We start from the raw sequence: 18,199 nt of genomic DNA, 5'->3' as shown, positions 1-18,199 counted from the left end.
TTAAGGAATGGTAAGGAGGTCACTGAATCAGTCGATATAGTGGAGTTACTGAGCGCGCACTTTGCAAAAGTATATCATCCAGGTGGTGACATTGAAAAATTGAAGGAACCATTAGTTTATACGGGAATTGTGATGAATGAAGTGGAGGTGAATAGTTTATTACAGAACCTTAATGTGAATACATCTGTGGGAGTGGATGGTATACCGGCACGGGTCTTGCGTGAAGCGGCTAAGGAATTATCAGTGCCCTTAACCATGTTGTTTAATCTGAGTCTCGGATCTAGTTTAGTCTCGAAAGTGTGGAAAGAGGGGAAAATAGTTTCACTGCATAAAGGAGGATTGAAGACTATGGTTGCAAATTACCGACCGATCAGCATATCAGGAGTCGTTGTCAAGGTCTTGGAGAAAGTAGTCAAGGGAAAAATACAGGAATCGATTGATGAAAATGAGATACTGTACAGGGGACAGCATAGATTTGTAAAGGGTAGATCATGCCTCAGTAACCTGCTCAAGTTTTATAACAAGGTGATGGCTTAACTGGATAAAGGTAATGGTTTTACAGTGATACCGCTGGACCTGGCAAAGGCGTTTGACAGGATACCACATGGAATTCTAATCCGTAAACTACAACATATGGAAATGGATATAGGATTGGTGAGATGGATAGGTGGGTGGTTGATGGAGAGATATCAAAGAGTAGTTTATTCAGGAGTAGAGTCCAAAAGACGGCCTGTGACTAGTGGTGTGCCACAGGGTTCTGTTCTTGGACCACTGCTGTTTAATCTGTTCATTAATGATATAGGGAAGGATCTAAGTGGAACAGTTCATTTGTTCACTGATGATGCAAAGTTGGGTAGGGCGATAGTGAATGCAGACGATGTCAAAATCTTGCAGGATGACTTGGATAGATTGGAGTTTTGGGCTAAGGAGAATGGATGTCAATTTAATGTGACAAAATGTAAGGTTATGCATTTTGGAGTGAAAAGATTAGCAGCAGTATACCACATTGGTGGAACTGTACTCCAGGAGATTGATGAGGCCAGGGACTTGGGAGTGTTGGTGGATAAGGAGATGAAGTTTAGGGGGCACATTGCAAAAGTAGCTAAATCAGCTCATCAACTCACTTGGTTGTTGAAAAATACCTTGACGAGCAGAGACAAGGAAGTTATTGTACCTCTGTACTTTGATAAGACCTCATCTCAACTACTTTTGCCAAGATTTGGTCACCTAGGTTCCTTCTTGATGAGGAGGAGGTGGAGAATATCCAGAGATGAGTGACTAAGATGATAGCAGGTCTATGGAATGAACCATATGAGAACAGTTTGAAGATTTGTGGGTTGCAGAAACTAGTTGATAGGCGGAAAAGGGGAAATATGATTGAGACATTCAAATTGCTAAAGGGATTCTATAGGATTAATTCAGAGGATGTTTTTGAGATCAGGACTGGTGGTGGGAGAACTAGGGGACACCTATGAAAGCTCGGCAAGAGTGTGGTTAGCAGGGGGTGTTAAAGCTGGGTGATTTTAGAGTGGTAAATGAGTGGAATAAGCTGCCAGAGTCTGTTGTGGGTGTTATGACGGTGAGCGAGTTCAATGCAAGGTGTGATAAATACTGTGAGAATGTCATATAGTTGTGTGGACATGATGTTTAGGGCCTCCCTCGATGAGTCTAAGGACTCCCTGGAGTTGCCCAAAATAATAATAATAATAATAATAATAATAATGCATAGCATTATACATGTCCACAAGGAGATGTGTTTTGCATAATGGAATACTAAGGAAAGTGATCAGAACTTACTCCACCTTTGCCACAAGTTGCCCTAGACCTGATGATACTTCAGGCTCAAACTTTGTTTGCTTACACTTGGATAAAGGATTAAACTAAATATATAATTTTTATCACACAATGCCATTCTTCCACAATCATGTCTCCTCCTGCTGGCCACATATGGAAAAATTCCATATGATTTTTTTTGCATCTTAATGCCTACCTCTCCTATTCCAATTTTGCCTTCCTTACCATACTAGTCACTCTCCTGGCCTGAGTCTTATATTCTTCATGCATCTGCTCTCCACCCCTTTCCTTATATCTCTTCCATAACCTCTTTTTCACCTGCAGTTCCTGTCTGATATTGTTTGTCATCCACTTTTCACCAAATTGTGTCCTCTTCTTCACTCGTGGAATACAGCTTACTATTGATGCTAACAAATATCCCTTCATAATTTCACAAGCACTAATGACATCTCGCCCTTCCAATTCTGCCCTCCATGGAACTGCCCAAAGGTTGATATCCAAGATTATTATAATCGCCTGCCTTATAATTCCACATATATTTCTTTCTTTTTTTATACTCCTTCATGTCTATTCATCTTCCAAGTCAAAACCACATGGTTACTCTCTCCAACTGGAGGAGAGATGTCATCTCAGTTATTACCAGCTTTTCTGATGCTATGACGAAATCCAAAACTCTTGAGCCTCATGTTCCTTCTATTACATGTTGCCTAAGACATTTGTCCCTCAGGAATTCTAGAAATTCCACTCCTTTATTACTACATTCCTTTACCTCTTTCCAATTTATACTGCCTTAGTTAAAATCTCCCATAACAATCATTCTTCTTGCACTTGCCAAGCTCAACCTCCTAAACATCTCCTGCTCCTTGGCTTGTAGCAAAACCCCACTAAATATTCTGTTTTGCCCACTTCTCCCTCACACCATATGCTTTCAAAATCATTAGTTTCACTACCCTCCAAAACCTCCACTCTGCAAGGACACAAGTCTTCACTTATCATAAGTAGTACTCCACCATCACGTTTTCCCTTCCTATCTTTTCAAAAAATGCTGTACCCTGATACTTCTATTCCTGTTATTATATCATCTTCCACCAACAATGTCTCAGAGATCTCAATAATCTTTTTATAGGCTGATACTATCAGCACCACTTTTATTCATATCATCTCCTTTATTCCAGATACTCCTGGCATTGGTATAAAGCTTAAAAATGTCACTGTTTTTATACCTATCCTTATTCCCTCCTGACTCTAACTCTACTGGACTCAGCATTATCTGATGTATTCCCCTTTCTCCCAAGCTCCTATTCCCACAAGAGACCACCCTGCTACCATCAACCCTGGTACTTCTAGTTTCCCTGCATTGACACACCGACTCGTTCAGAGAACAGCAGGAAGGATGTAGGCATCTCTCCAGATGCCTACATCCTTCCTCAATCAAATGCAAATGGTCTCTTGCATACAGTTCCTCTGTGTCCTCAAATGTCCTCCAAGCATCCATTGTATTCCAAGCCTCTCTTCTGATACGTTCTGGATATCATGCTGTTTATTATTAATGCTCTTCTACTCAGCTCATCATTATCATACCTGAACTACACACACACACACACACACACACACACACCATCTTCTCTCTCTGAGTTTTCTTCTGTACAACCTCAAGCATGAATTTCAGATCTCTTGCCCTCTTTTACAACAGGTTGACATGGAAGAGATTTTACATAGAATGGGAGAGGAGGTAGAACACGAGGCCATCCCTGGAAACTGTATAAGGAGGGTGTGAGCAGAGGAGCGAGGAGAAAGTTCTTTACATGGAGAGTAGTTGGTGAGTGGAATTCATTGCCTGTTGTGAATGTAGAGCCATTGAGTTAGTTTAAGGCACAGTTGGATGAGCTTTGTATGTAATGGTGTGTACCTCCCACATTGAGTCTCTGACTCCATGGAGAGCAGATAATAATAATAATAATAATAATAATAATTTTTAATAATGTCATTCTCATTAATATAATTAACGGCTATTTTAGCCTGTTTTTGTTTAGGAGTGTCCCTTATATTTAATACATTGGCTAACATAACTCAAAAGGGGTATATATATATATTTTAGGGCATTATGGGCGAGTATAGAAGGCAATTATGGCAGAATAAAAAATGTGGAAAAATTATGTACATACCTTGTTTTTGGTTTAAAGATGCCTTCTAAATCCAAGCTCTTGTTGAAGGTTGTATGTAAACGGGGGGGGGGGGGGGGAAGAACATGGGGATGTGCTTGAGACACGGGAAATAAGTTTGGGAACCCGGGTTACTATTAATAATATATATATATATATATATTATTTTGTTGTAGGGAGAGGGGGGAGGAAAAGAAGGGGAGGGTATCCTTATGTGGAAACTGGGGCAAGGGTTTATGGGGTGTGGACCGTTTCGGTCATCGTCGGAACTTTGTGGGAATGATTGTAGGGCTGTGTCAAGGCTGCAAGATGTATCTGCCAAATTTGGGCATTTGTTGTCGCTAAATGGCCGGAGGCGTGGCTTAATTTGTAAGTTTTGGAATGTCCCACATTCGGAAATTAGGTAGGGGGCGGTGGACGTTGATGGAATTTCCATCACATTTTATGGCAATAGTTTTGGATATTCTAAGCATCGTTTCGTTTTCTTGTTTGTCAATGATTATGGCTTTGTCAATTTGAGGGATGTGTTTTTGTTCGAGGGCGTGAGCTGCAATTTCTATCTTCCCTGTATTCTGTGGTTTGTTTTTCTTTTTGATGTTGCAATGTTTTTTCGTGTTCAGATATTCTGGAATGGGAATATTGCAATCCCTGAAGTGCTCTTGTAGTCTAGTCCATAACGACCTAATTGTGGAGCCCGTGTAGGTGACGTCACAGTCCTTTTGACAAGGAAATTTGTAGACTATGTTGTGGTGTTCGAATAATTCTTTGTGAGTGAGAAATTTAGTAGGTTATAGGAGAGTTTCTAATTTATGGTTTGTGGTGAATGCTAGCTTATAGTCTGTGTTTTTGAAAATGTATTTGTAAGCCTTGTATGTGTTTTGGATGTATGGCAATTTGATGACCATACGTGTCGGGAAGTCTGCTTTTGTTATATTATTGTTAAGACGGGATTTTGCCGTATAGTTCGCGTAATTTATTAGATGCGTGGAGTAGTTGTGATTTTTGAAAACCTGTGTTTAATACTTGAGTTCAGTGTTAAGAAAATTGTTGTTGGTGGAGAATTTGTAAGCATTGATAAATTGTGATAGGATGACTGATTTTTTAACGGAATATGGATGGTATGAATTGAAATGGAGGTAGTTTCCGACATGTCTGGGTTTGTGAAATATCTTCGTGGCAATTCTGTTATGGCTTCTGATTAATGTAAGATTTAAGAAATTGATGGATTTGTTCTGTTCTGTTTCCATGGTGAATTGTAGTCTGTTGCTAAAATCGTTGAGGGATGTTTGTAAGGCGGAGATGTGTGAGGGTTTGCCAATGCATAGAATATTGTCTACGTATCTGCCATAGAAGGTGATGCTGCGGGGGGGGGGGAGAAGTGATTCAATGTGTGCCAGGAATAACTCCGCTAATTGTCCACTGATGTTTTGGCCCATTGGGAGACCGAAAATTTGAACATATAAGGAGTTGTTGAATTTAAAGAAGTTGGCGGATATTGTGAGTTTAATCAAACTAATGATGCCATTTGGTGTTAATTTTGTGTGTGTGTGTGTGTGTGTGTGTAGGGTGTGGTCCTCGGAGAGTAGTGTGTATACGATGTCTAAAGTTTTGGGAACATCACGTTGGTGTATAATGAAGTTGCATCTAGTGAGGAGAGGATGTCATCCTGGGATGGAGTAGTGTTGCTTAATTTCCAGAATAGGTCATCTGTATTTTTGATCATACAGATAGACGTTGTTAGTAGTGGTTTGATGAGTTTGGCAACAAATTTTGATAAAGGAGCTGTGGTGGTGTTCTTGTAGGAGACTATGGGTTGTATCGGATAACCATCTTTGTGGGTTTTGATGTTCCCGAACATATAGGGGGTACAGGGGGTTGTGTGTCTCATTGTGGTTTTATCTATTTTTATTATTATTCAGGCCTCCAAGGAGTCAAAAGACTCATCGAGGGAGGTCCTTCCTAAGACATAAAGTCTGTCAAGACTCATCGAGGGGAGGTCCCCCCCTGAGAAACACAAAGTTTATCATACCACTCTTTAAAGTCACTGACCGTTCTCGCTCCCACCACTCCATCAGGCAATGCATTCCACGGCTCAACCACCCTCCACACAAAGAAACCACTCCTTACCCTCTTGCTCACAGTTTCCTTTCGTAACTTCCAGGGATGGCCTCTTGTCATCACTCCTTCCCGCTGATCAACAAAGCGAAAGAACTCCCCAGTGTCAACCTTGTAACCACCTCTCAACAGTTTAAAAGTCTCAATCATATCACCTCTCCTTCTTCTATCCGCCAAACTCTGGAGTCCACATTCTCTCAGCCGATCCTCATAACTATCCTTGTACAGTCCTGAAACCATCTTTGTCATCCGTCTTTGTATCCTTTCCACAGTTAATTTATCCCCTTCAAATCCTGGGGACCAAATCTGAGAACAATAGTCCAAGTGTGGTCTGATCAGAGACTTATACAACGGAATGATAACCCTCTTATCTCTGCAGGTCAGTGTCCTTCTCATAATAGTAGCAAATCTCTGTGTTACCTTCACCACCTTTGCAATATGTCCCCTAAACTTCAGGTTTCTATCAATCATCAACCCCAGATCTCTTGTCTCCCCTACTTCCTCCAGTATAACTCCTCCCATAGAGTATGCAGCATCCCATCGATGTTTCCCAAACCTCAAGACCTTACATTTTGCTGCATTAAACTGACACCCCCCATTCATTTGCCCATCTATCTAGCTTATTTAAATCCTCTTGCAGGGCTACCACATCTGCGCTATTACTAATAATCCTTCCCAGCTTCGCATCATCCGCAAACAACTGAATATCCCCCTGCAATCCACTGGCTATGTCATTGATATAAAGGTTAAACAATATAGGTCCTAGTACTGAGCCCTGTGGGACCCCACTTGTAACCCTCTGCCTTCTGGAAACTGCTCCACCATACACAACTCTCTGATACCTATCAGACAGCCAATCCTGAATCCAGTTGACCAATCTGACATCCAGACCCATGTGCTGCAACTTAAATATCAGCTTATCATGTGGCACCCTGTCAAATGCCTTCGCCAAGTCTAAGAAAATTGCAGTATATGCCTTTCCCTCATCTAATGCTCTTGTAACTTTATTATAAAAGGCTAGCATATTGCTAAAACAAGAGCGTCCTTTCACAAATCCATGTTGATTCTCACAGATAACATTACCTTCATCTGCCCAATGCTGTACACGGTCCCTCACTACTTTCTCCAAGATCTTAACAACTACTGATGACACACAGACTGGCCTATAATTAGACACTTCCAGTCTGTTACCACCCTTATACAATGGCACTATCTTACCTTCCTTCCATTCCCTGGGCACCTTTGCCAAAGCCAGACTTTCATTGTAAAGCAACGTTAAAGGTATTGTCAATTCGCTAGCACATTCTCTCAAAACTCGTGGCGAAATACCATCCAGTCCCACAGCTTTACTGACATCCAGAGTACTCAGTATCTGAAACACACTCTCCTCCTGTACCTCCAGACCTCGTACCAGTCCTATCCTTCTAGCATTAAAACTGACTCCTCTAGGATGAAATACTCCAATAAAGTGTTCATTGAACAATTCCACTATGTCCTCTGCATCAGTCACTCTATTCCCATTTTTATCCCACAATATCATTCTTCCACAGTCATTTCTCCTCCTACTGGCCACATAGCTAAAAAATTCCCTAGGATTTTCTTTGGATCTTAGGGCCAATCTCCTCTCATATTCCAGTTTCGCTTTCCTTACCACACGAGTCACTCTTCTGGCCTGTGTCTTATATTCTTCACCCATCCTCTCTTCACCTGTCTCCTTATATCTCTTCCATAGCCTCTTTTTCGCATGCAGTTCCTGTTTAATGTTGTTTGTCATCCACTTTACTCCAAATTGCGCCCTCTTCTTCACTCGTGGTATACAACTTACCATTGCTGATAACAAATATTCTTTCACAATTTCCCACGCACTGGTGATATCCCGGCCGTCCAATTCCTCCCTCCATGAAACTTCCCGAAGTTGACGTCTAAGACTATTATAATCACCTGCCTTATAATTCCACATAAGTTCCCGTCTCTTTGATACTCCTGCATGTCTATTCATTTTCCATGTCAACACCATATGGTCACTCTCTCCAACTGGTGGGAGAGACGTCAACTCAGTTATTACAACTCTTCTGATGCTATAACCAAATCCAAAATTTTTGAACCTCTTGTTCCCTCTGTTACATGTTGCCTAAGACATTTATCCCTCAAGAATTCTAGAAATTCCATTCCCCTATTGTTACATGCATGTTCCTCTCTCCAATTTATACTACTGAAGTTAAAATCTCCCATAACAATCATTCTTCTTGCACTTGCCAAACTTAGCTGTCTAAACATCTCCTGGTCCCCATCCTCTGTGCTCCTGGGTCTGTAGCAACACCCCACTAAATATCCTGTCTTGCCTACCTCTAGCTCACACCATACGCTCTCAAAATCATTTGTCTCACTTTCTTCCAAATTCTCCACTCTTAGAGGACATAGGTCATCACTTATCATAAGCAGCACCCCACCACCACGCTTTCCCCTCCTATCCTGACGAAAAATGCTATACCCAGCGACTTCTATACCTGTTTTTATATCCCCTTCTGTCAACCACGTCTCAGTGATCGCAATAATTTTTGGCCAGGCTGATGCTATCTGCGCCACCAATTCCTCTCCCTTATTCTGGATACTCCTGGCATTAGTATACAGCATATAAATGCCATTGTTTCTATACCCAGCCTTATCCCTTCTAGACTCCACTGGGCTCAGTGTTACCTGACATTGTCTCCCTTCTCCCAAGTATCCATTCCCACAAGAGGCCACCCCTGCTATCATCCTCCCTGGGACACACTGACTCGTTCAGAACAGCAATCTCTCCAGATGCCTACGTCCTTCCTCATTCAAATGTAAACGGTCTCTCGCATACAACTCCTCTCTTTCCTCAAACGCACTCCAAGCATCAACATATACCAGTCCTCTCTTGTCACACATTCTCGCTATTATGCCATTCAATATCACCGCTCTTCTGCTCAGCTCATCATTATCATACCTAGGCAACACGCACACTATTTTTCCTCTCTCTGTCTTCTTCCGTACAGTCTCAAGCAAAAATCTCATATCTCTCGCTGCCCGACTTACATTACCACTCAAGTCATTCGTTCCTACCATCACAATCATCTCATCCACCCTTTCACCTCTCTTAATTGCCATAGCCACCCTTTCTATTGTTCCTCCTGGCAAACACTCCTCACGCATCCTATCTTGAACACCACGGATCATTGAGTCACCATACATTATACCTCTTACCATTCCCTCGCTCCTATTGTTTCCATTCTCTCCTCTTCTTTCATTCCCATACCTCTCTCTTCTACTGTTTCCATTCTCTCCTCTTCTAGCACTCCCATACATCTCTCTCATTCCCTCTCTCCTACTGTTTCCATTTTCTCCACTTCTAGCACTTCCATATCCCTCTCTCATTCTGTCTCTCCTACTACTGTTTCCATCCGCTCGTCTTCTAGCATTCCCATACCTCTCTCTCATTCCATCTCTCCTACCGTTTCCATTCTCTCCTCTTCTAGCACTTCCATATCTCTCTCTCATTCCGTCTCTCCTACTGTTTCCATCCTCTCGTCTGCTAGCATTCCCATACCTCTCTCTCATTCCCTCTCTTCTACTGTTTCCATTCTCTCCTCTTCTAGCACCCCCATACCTCTCACTCATACTCCTTAAATTCTCTCTCTCTCCTACTCTGATTCGCCTTGCATTTATCTCTTAATTTTGTTTTGACTTTTTAAGGTATGTAAGATGCTGTTTATCTGTTTTATGAGGTCGGGGGTAGGATCATTGTGGATTATTTGGTAGGTGTGTTGGTCGTTTAAGACGGCCATTATTTTGTTGTGGTAATCCATTTTATTGATGATGACAAAGGTGTCACCTTTGTCAGCTTTTGTGATCATGATATCAGTGTTCTTTTTTAAAGATAAAAGGGCACGTTGTAAGTTGGGAGTGAGGTTGGGTTTTACTATTATTTTGCTATTTATAATGTTGTTTATTTTTTGGAATATTGTGTCTCTGTTTGGGTCATTTTCAAGTTTCACTTGGATTTCGATGATGATGTGTTTTTTCGGTACGAACTTAGGGGATATCGCGAAGTTAAGACCTTTGTTTAGGATGATGATCCAATTGTGAGAACGTGGTGTGATAGATTTTTGATGGAGTTGTCAAGTGTGGGTCGTGAGGGAGAGGTGTCAGAAAGATAGGGAACAGTATGTGTAATGTATTTTGTGCCTGTTAAGGCATACCATTTTTTTGTGTGTCGAGCTTCAGTTAACAGCGCGTAGTCGTTGATGTGTGTTTGGGTGCTTCCAGAGAAATAATAACATCATTCTCACCCATTAAGGTTGGAAAAAATATTAGATGTGTGTGATAAGAATGAGATAATCAAGTAATTCTTCCCTACAACTAAACATAACATGGTATTTTTTTTTTTAATTTGTCTCCAGTAAACAGGATGGTGACCTCACACTGAGTAATGAAGATTGTATACCATTTAAATACTTTCCCAAATACCCATGAATTCAGTAGTATCTCTGCTCTCCACTTACCATAGCCTGTTTGGTTAGAATGCTGAAATGCATTCTAATGGATTAAATGGATTAAATATTTAATTCTAGTGTTAATACTATTATTTAAATAACAGATACCACCATTTTGAATTACTGTCAAAGTGATCAAGGTTTAAATTTAGTTTTGAATTCCTTATTAAATAATAATAATAATATCAGTATAATGATGTTTTGTAATATTACAATCCCTCTAGAATTCAATTCGTCATAATCTTTCTGTCAATCCAATTTTTAAGAAAGGCAAAAAAGTCCAAGGTGGAAGCCACCTGTGGCAGATTGCACCAGAAGAAGAAAGATCTCCTGTAGAATCCAGCTATCTGTCATCTCGATTTCATTGGGTATGCATTGAAATACAGATTTTTGTTAATTGTTATATTTGCAAGGGAGAGATTAAAAGTCTCTTCTAAGCAATTATTATGATTATTGTTATAGGCATTCCATGGAATCAGAAAATCATAATAGATAGTGTGCTCTAGATGCTACAAAATCTCTCATAACATTCATTAAGCTCTTTCATTATCTGCATTTATAACCATGGCCTCCACGTCCTGAAGTGGATCCCCAGGCCAGGATTTTTGGTGGGCCCCCCTACCTGTCGCTCAGGTTAAGCACAACGCATTGCTATACAGTCTACAAGGTTTGGGATCATTTAGTTTAAATTATAACTAACACAAAAGTAATACTTATTTAAAGAACTACCAACATCTACATAATACAAACTAATAATAATATTCAAAATTACTTCAAAGTATATTTTCTAGCTTTTGTCGACGCAAATTTATCAATAATGTCAGTAAAATCAACTTGCTTAGCCAAATCATTTTCGATGCACAAAATTGCTAGGTGATTAAGTCGTTCTGCTACTTGTGCTTCTTTGCCATGTTTTCAATGAATTGGCCAGTCTGCTGAATGATCTCTCAGCTGAAGAAAGAGTAACCGGTATTGTGCAAAATAGTTTAATGGAGAGGCAGGTATTGGCAAATATACATTGCAGGTTTTTGTCATAAATTGCGTTCAGAAGTCTCACCGGACTTGCTTCTGTGCCAAAAACTATCTTATGAATACTTCTAAGGTGAAGAATTTCATTCAATAACTCTTCTGACAGATCTTTTTCATACATATTCACAAGTTTTGCTGCTTTTGCGACAAGTTGACCATTGGTGAAGTTGTGGAAATTTAAAATAGGTGAGAATAATTCACATATATTATCTGCTGCTTCAAACCTTGTTTTTAAATCATTTTAAGGCCATTACTGTTTAACTTGGATATTAATGATATTGGCGAAGATTTGGATGGAGATATTCAGTTGTTTGCTGATGATGCAAAGTTGGGACAAACCATAAAGAGTAGTGAAGATGTTGTGGCCTTGCAAGAAGACTTTAATAAATTGAGTGATTGGGCACGGAAATGGGGATGTGAGTTCAATGTTGCAAAATGTAAGGTTTTAAAATTTGGAAAACAAAGATGGAATGCAGAATAAGGATCTAAAATTTAGGGAACACATCGCCAAAAACAACACAAAGGCTTCTGGGAATGATGCGGAGGACCTGACGTGTAGAAGTAGGGAGATTCTTGTTCCGTTGTATAAGGCTTTGATTAGGCCACACATGGACTTGTGCCCAGATCTGGTCACTGCGTTTTCAGAATTTAGGGAACACATCGCCAAAAACAACACAAAGGCTTCTGGGAATGATGCGGAGGACCTGACGTGTAGAAGTAGGGAGATTCTTGTTCCGTTGTATAAGGCTTTGATTAGGCCACACATGGACTTGTGCCCAGATCTGGTCACTGCGTTTTCAGAAGGATGAAGAGATGTTGGAAAGGGTCCAAAGGCGACTGATTAGGATAGTTTCTGACCTCTGGAATGTCGAGTATGAGGAAAGATTGAGAAGATGTAATTTGCAGAGTCTGGTGGAGAGAAGGAAGAGGGAGATATGATAGAGACCTACAAGTTGGTAAGGGGGGTCGTTATAAGATCAATGGTGAAGTTCTACAGAGAATAGTGGGAGATCAAGGGAGAACCAGAGGTCATCCCTGGAAACTGTATAAAGAGGGTGTGAGTAGGGGAGTGAGAGGCAGGTTTTTTTTCGCAAAGTTGTGAATGATTGGAATGCCTGAGAGTGTGGTGTCTGCAAGGAGTTTGAGTGTGTTTAAGACACAGTATGATGAGATGTGTGTGTGTGATAAAAGGACCTCCCAGATGAGTCTTTGACTCCATGAGGTCTTGGGGTAATAATAATAATAATAATAATAATAATAATAATAATAATGAAATTCAATACTGGATAAATTACAAAAATTTTGAAATCTTGTTCAGGTTCTACAGTAGTTTCTCGATTTTCGCAAAATTGAGGTTGCACACCGATTTGCTTCTTTTGCTTCTTGGACAACACTTTTCCATGAGTCACGTAAGTGTTGCATCCCTTGCACAAATTCTCTTATAAGTGCGGACTCGATCTCAAGAGATATTCCTTTACTTTGTATAATAATGTTCTTATTGTCAATATTTGCTAATATTTTGTGCCAAAACATTGTCATTAGCATACCTTTATAAGATCTGAAATATTTTTTCAAGCCTTTAATTGTTCATTGTTGAAGGAGAAAGCAAGACGGGGGAACGAAAACCGAAAATTCAAGTAAATCCTTTCGAATGGGAAGTTCAGAAGAGTAACCATAACTCTGAAAAGATGGATAATGGGTTGGAAACAATTGCAAAAGCTAGTAGTCCCTCTTGGCACATATTCATTCATATTTTATAAAGTTTCTTTTTGTCTTTTGTTAGTCTCACTTAACTGGCCGACCCAACAAGATGGACCCCCTAATTCTGGGCCCCCCAGGCTAGAGCCCTGTCAGCCCCACCCTTGTGGGGACCATGCTTATGACACTCTAAGTCAATTCCATTCATCCATGTTTCTCCATGTACAAAAATCCTCCTTTTGTTCCTCTACTTACTGCTTTTTTACATAACTTCCAGTGCCCCCCTACCTTGCTGCTTTCTATTGTCTATGTTCTATCCTTTGGAAAATCTCTTCCAATAAAATATCTATCCATTCAGTTAGCAACTTAATTTTATTATCCCTTTTTCTTCTTCTTCTACACAGCTGATGTTTTCTCAATCTTTTCTCATTGTTCATCATTATGGAAAAATTATGGAAATTACTCGTGTGTTGGAGTAATAACTTTAATTTAAGATAAAATTAATTACTCAACATTTCAGTTTCACATTAAGACTTCCATGAGGAAAGGATATATGTGGAATTGTGAGGAGTAGAGCAGATGCTACTACTTTACAAGAAGACTTGAATAGCCTGGGTGAATGGACACTGGTGAGTAGGATTAACAGTTCATTGTTAAGGTGTAAAATTTGAAATTTGGAAAACAAAGATGGGATGTAGAGTATATAGTTGGTGGGGTTATATTGTAGGATGTGTAAGAAATAAGTGATCTGGAAGTGATGATGGAGCGAGACCTAAAATTTAGAGGACACATTGCTACAATTGTGAGGATAGCACAACAAACTGGCAGTGACAGAGGACACTGACTTTGAGAAGTAAGGAGATTATGGTTCCATTGTTTAAGTATGCATATGTACTGCTTGATTAGTATGCATATGGACTGCTGTGCATAGATTTGGTCAATTTGTTTTCAAAAAGATGAAGAGATATTGCAGTGGGTGTAGAGATGATAGATTAAAGTGGTTTTTGGTCTCTCGAATGCAAAGTATAAAGCACGGTTGAGGAAATGCAAACTGCAGTCTAGTGGATAGGAGGTGGGGGAGAGATATATGATAGATATATAAGAGGGTGTGAGCAAGGAAGTGAGAAGCAGATTTTTTGCATGTGGGAGTGGTGAATGACTGGAATGCTTTACCTGAGAGTGTGGACTGCAGAGAATATGAATGCATCTAGGGCATAGTACCATGAGCTGTATGTGATAGAGACCTCCCACAATAAATCTTTGACTCCATAGAGGTCTGAAGATAATGATAATAATAAAAAGACCATCTATCATTCAGCGCTTGTGCATATATAAAGGAACTCAACCTAAACTATCATGTTGGAGGCTTAATGGATTTTTTACAACACTCAAAAAGAATTAAAATAGACTTTAATACTTCCTATATTTCGTCCTAGTCACTAGGACATCTACGGGGATTACAAAAAAATTAATGAGAGGCTTAAGTGCTGTGAGGACATCATGTTGGAGGCTTAATGGATTTTTTACAACACTCAAAAAGAATTAAAATAGACTTTAATACTTCCTATATTTCGTCCTAGTCTCACTTAACTAAAGTCTCACTTGACTAAAGTCTATTTTAATTCTTTTTGAGTGTTGTAAAAAATCCATTAAGCCTCCAACATGATGTCCTCACAGCACTTAAGCCTCGCATTAATTTTTTTGTAATCCCCGTAGATGTCCTAGTGACTAGGACGAAATATAGGAAGTATTAAAGTCTATTTTAATTCTTTTTGAGTGTTGTAAAAAATCCATTAAGCCTCCAACATGATGTCCTCACAGCACTTAAGCCTCTACACACGTCAACCTAAACTAACTCACCTCCATATGCTACAGCAGTACTAATTTGACTAACTGCTCATCTAAGTAAGGCCTGACCTTTAGTGGAAAAACAAAAAGAATACATCAATAGCCATTTAGCTGTTTTCAGTGAGATTAATTTTAGTGGTTGGAAAACACTAGCTAGGAGTTTTGGAATTTTATTTCCGCTTCTGGTTTTGAAGGATACTACTTTAATTACAGTGGTCTTCCTTGGTTGTGTTGCCTATAGTCCTATTCTTATTCTGGTATCAATACCTACTTAATGGATTTAAGAACTGCTTCATTTGTTGCCAGCAATCTTCATAGTTGAAGATTGCTGATTCTATAATGTTCACATTTAATTATATTGTGATCTGATTGAATTAGAGTATCTTCATTAATTACATGGATGAGAATGGTTGATATCTTGAAAAAGTTGTTGAGTTTCTTTAGCTGCTATCTTGGGATTAGAGACAAATATAATTGATTGCCACTATAAACCAGGGGTTGCAAGGGAAGATGTAGATAACATGCATCACCATATTAGCATGATGAGTGTAGACTGAGTATTTATTATTACTATTATTATTACGTGCCGCCTCCAAGGAGTTCAAAGACTCATTGTGGGAGGTCACTATACTCAATTCCACTACAAGTATCTCACCGTCTCCCATACTATTTAATTCTCCCACTACACACTACTACCACTAACACCATCTACTGCCCATTACCACCAACAACAGTATTTTTTGTCTGTAAATTGCATGTGTTCTGATGGTCGATTTGCCTGTATGCAGGAAAACCTGATTTTCTGGAATAAAAAACTTTGCTACCACCATTTGAGATCAACTAACTCACCTTCAATTGAAAAAGTCCAGATGATGATTCCTCTCATTATGGTGAGAATCAAACTCAGACTTTTTCCAGTTGAATTCTCCCATTTATGGGAGACTTCAAATATGAGTACGTAGATTAGAACTAAGAAAGATCATGTGGTGGGAAAGAAATGGAATTTATGCGTCTCCTAACAGATGATTATTTGAAACAGCATGTGATGTAGGCATCTCTGGATTTGAAATTGCTGGATCTGGTGATAGCATGTGATTGAGGAGAGTGAAGGTGTCATTGGAAAAGAAGTGTGCATACTAGCATCATAGATACCCAGTTAAACTCAACCATGCACACAATTAGTGGAACACTGAGAAGCACCCCCTCATCCCTGGCTGCCTGTCCTATCCAACATTGCTCCACCGAATATATGGAGAAAACAAGCCTCGATTAAAGAATTTAATAAAGTAATGAGCAACCCACTCCTGCCCCTGCACCATATTCTCAAAAATCCACCTAGTCTTCACCTAAAATCAAGAAGCCCTTTCTTCGGCTGCCTTACCATCAACATCTGACATGGGGAGAAAACACTGGTCCAACAATCTCCCAACAAATGCTTCCTGACTGAAGATCCCTGTGCCCTGCAGCTTGGTTTTGCTCTTTCTAGGAAGATTTGGTCATCTGTCAACAAGATCGGAACTAACCAGGGCAGATGTGGCTACCTACTACACAAACGGAGACTCTCAGACCACCCTTATTGTGACTGTTCCCCCATAACCCAGACAATCACTCATATTGTGAATAACTTCCCAAGGTGCCAATTTCATGATAAACTCCAAACATCCACAAGGTGACAGATAAGACCTGGATTGGCTTTCTGGAGTAGACATTAACTAATAGTTGCATTGTATTCTTTTTGCCATAAGAATAAATAAATAAATTATGAGGCTGAAAAACATGAGGAAGTTTCACTAAGAAGGGGGTATATATAGAACTACAGAACAGGCGATTATGATGAACTTAGGTGGGATCTTGAAACAGTATCATGGCATAAGAATCTGCAAGTGGAGAATGTTAAATGCAGTACATCAGAGATGGTTAAGAGGTGTCTGAAGGAAATATTATTGGACTCTATACACAAGGTTAGGAAGATAGTTCAGGTAGCAGTTAGATGGGGATGGATATGACACTGGTTATGTGGATAAGAGGATGGCTCCTGAACAGATATCAAAAGTGGTATATGGAGGAGCAGAATCAAGGCATAAACAGGTGACTAGTCTTGTGTCACAAGGTTCAGTACTGGAATCATTGCTGTTTAATTTGTACATAAATGATGTAGGAAATAACTTGAAAGGAAATATTGAGTTGTTTGCTGATATCTGAAATTAGGTAGAGTAATATTGTTAGAAGTTTTTTTTTTTCTTTCCACTTGGTTAGACTATAATAAATTTAGTTTAATCCTTTAACTAAGTGTAAGCAAACAAAGTTTGCACCTGAATTATCTTCAGAACTAAGCAACTTACCACGAGTTGCCTCAGTCCTGAAGATACTTCAGGTACAAACTTTGTTTGCTTACACTTGGTTAAAGGATTAAACTAAATTTATTATAGTTAGAGTAATAGTTAATCAAGGTGATGTGGAGAGCTTTCAGGAAGATTTAAATAGGCTATCAATATAGGCAAAAGATAATGGGTGTCAATGTGGAGAAATGTAAAGAGTTATGCATTTTGGAAAAATAGATTACAAGCTGTGTATCACAGATGGAACTGTATTCCAGTAAATAGATGAAGCTAGGGATTTAGTGTGGTAGTAGATAGAGAGTTAAAGTTTTGAGGACATATTGCTAAGGTTGCTAAATTAGTCCATAAGATTACTTGGCTATTGAAGAACACATTAACAGGTAAGGAAGTTGTTATTCCTCTTTATAAGGTCTTGATACATCCACACATGGATTATTGTACTCAGGTCTTGTCTCCTGGGTTCCTTTGAGAATGAGGAAGCAGTGGAAAAGATTCAGAGGCGAGCAACCAAAATTGTGAATGGTCTGTGGAATGTTCCCTATGAGGATAGATTAAGGGTTTGTGGATTACAGAAGTTGGTTAATAGGAGAAAAAGACAAGATATGATAGAAACATTTAAGTTGCTTAAAGGGTTTTATAGAACTGATGAAGGAGAAATGTTTCAGCACTTGGCTAGAGGGGTCCAGAACAAGGGGTC

General features: G+C 39.5%; 1 protein-coding gene across 2 annotated transcripts in view; it reads left to right on the top strand.

Moving 5' to 3' along the window:
* LOC150092684 (uncharacterized) overlaps positions 1-18,199 on the top strand; it is a 160,407-nt gene that overhangs the window by 81,980 nt on the left and 60,228 nt on the right. Inside the window, exon 4 of one of the 2 annotated variants that reach the window (XM_090414636.1) lies at positions 10,813-10,956. The exons of the other annotated variant lie outside the window; for it this stretch is intronic. Within the exon in view, the coding sequence (XP_090270762.1) occupies positions 10,813-10,956 (144 nt within the window). The remainder of the gene's footprint in view (positions 1-10,812; positions 10,957-18,199) is intronic. 2 annotated transcript variants of the gene reach the window in all.

Source organism: Typopeltis vanoorti, chromosome 25 (assembly GCF_054136105.1).
Source record: "Typopeltis vanoorti isolate ZY-2024b chromosome 25, IOZ_Tvanoo_1.0, whole genome shotgun sequence".
Taxonomy (NCBI): Eukaryota; Metazoa; Arthropoda; class Arachnida; order Uropygi; family Thelyphonidae; genus Typopeltis; species Typopeltis vanoorti.
The sequence above is the reverse complement of the archived record's forward strand: the minus strand, read 5'-3'. Positions and strand labels throughout refer to the sequence as shown.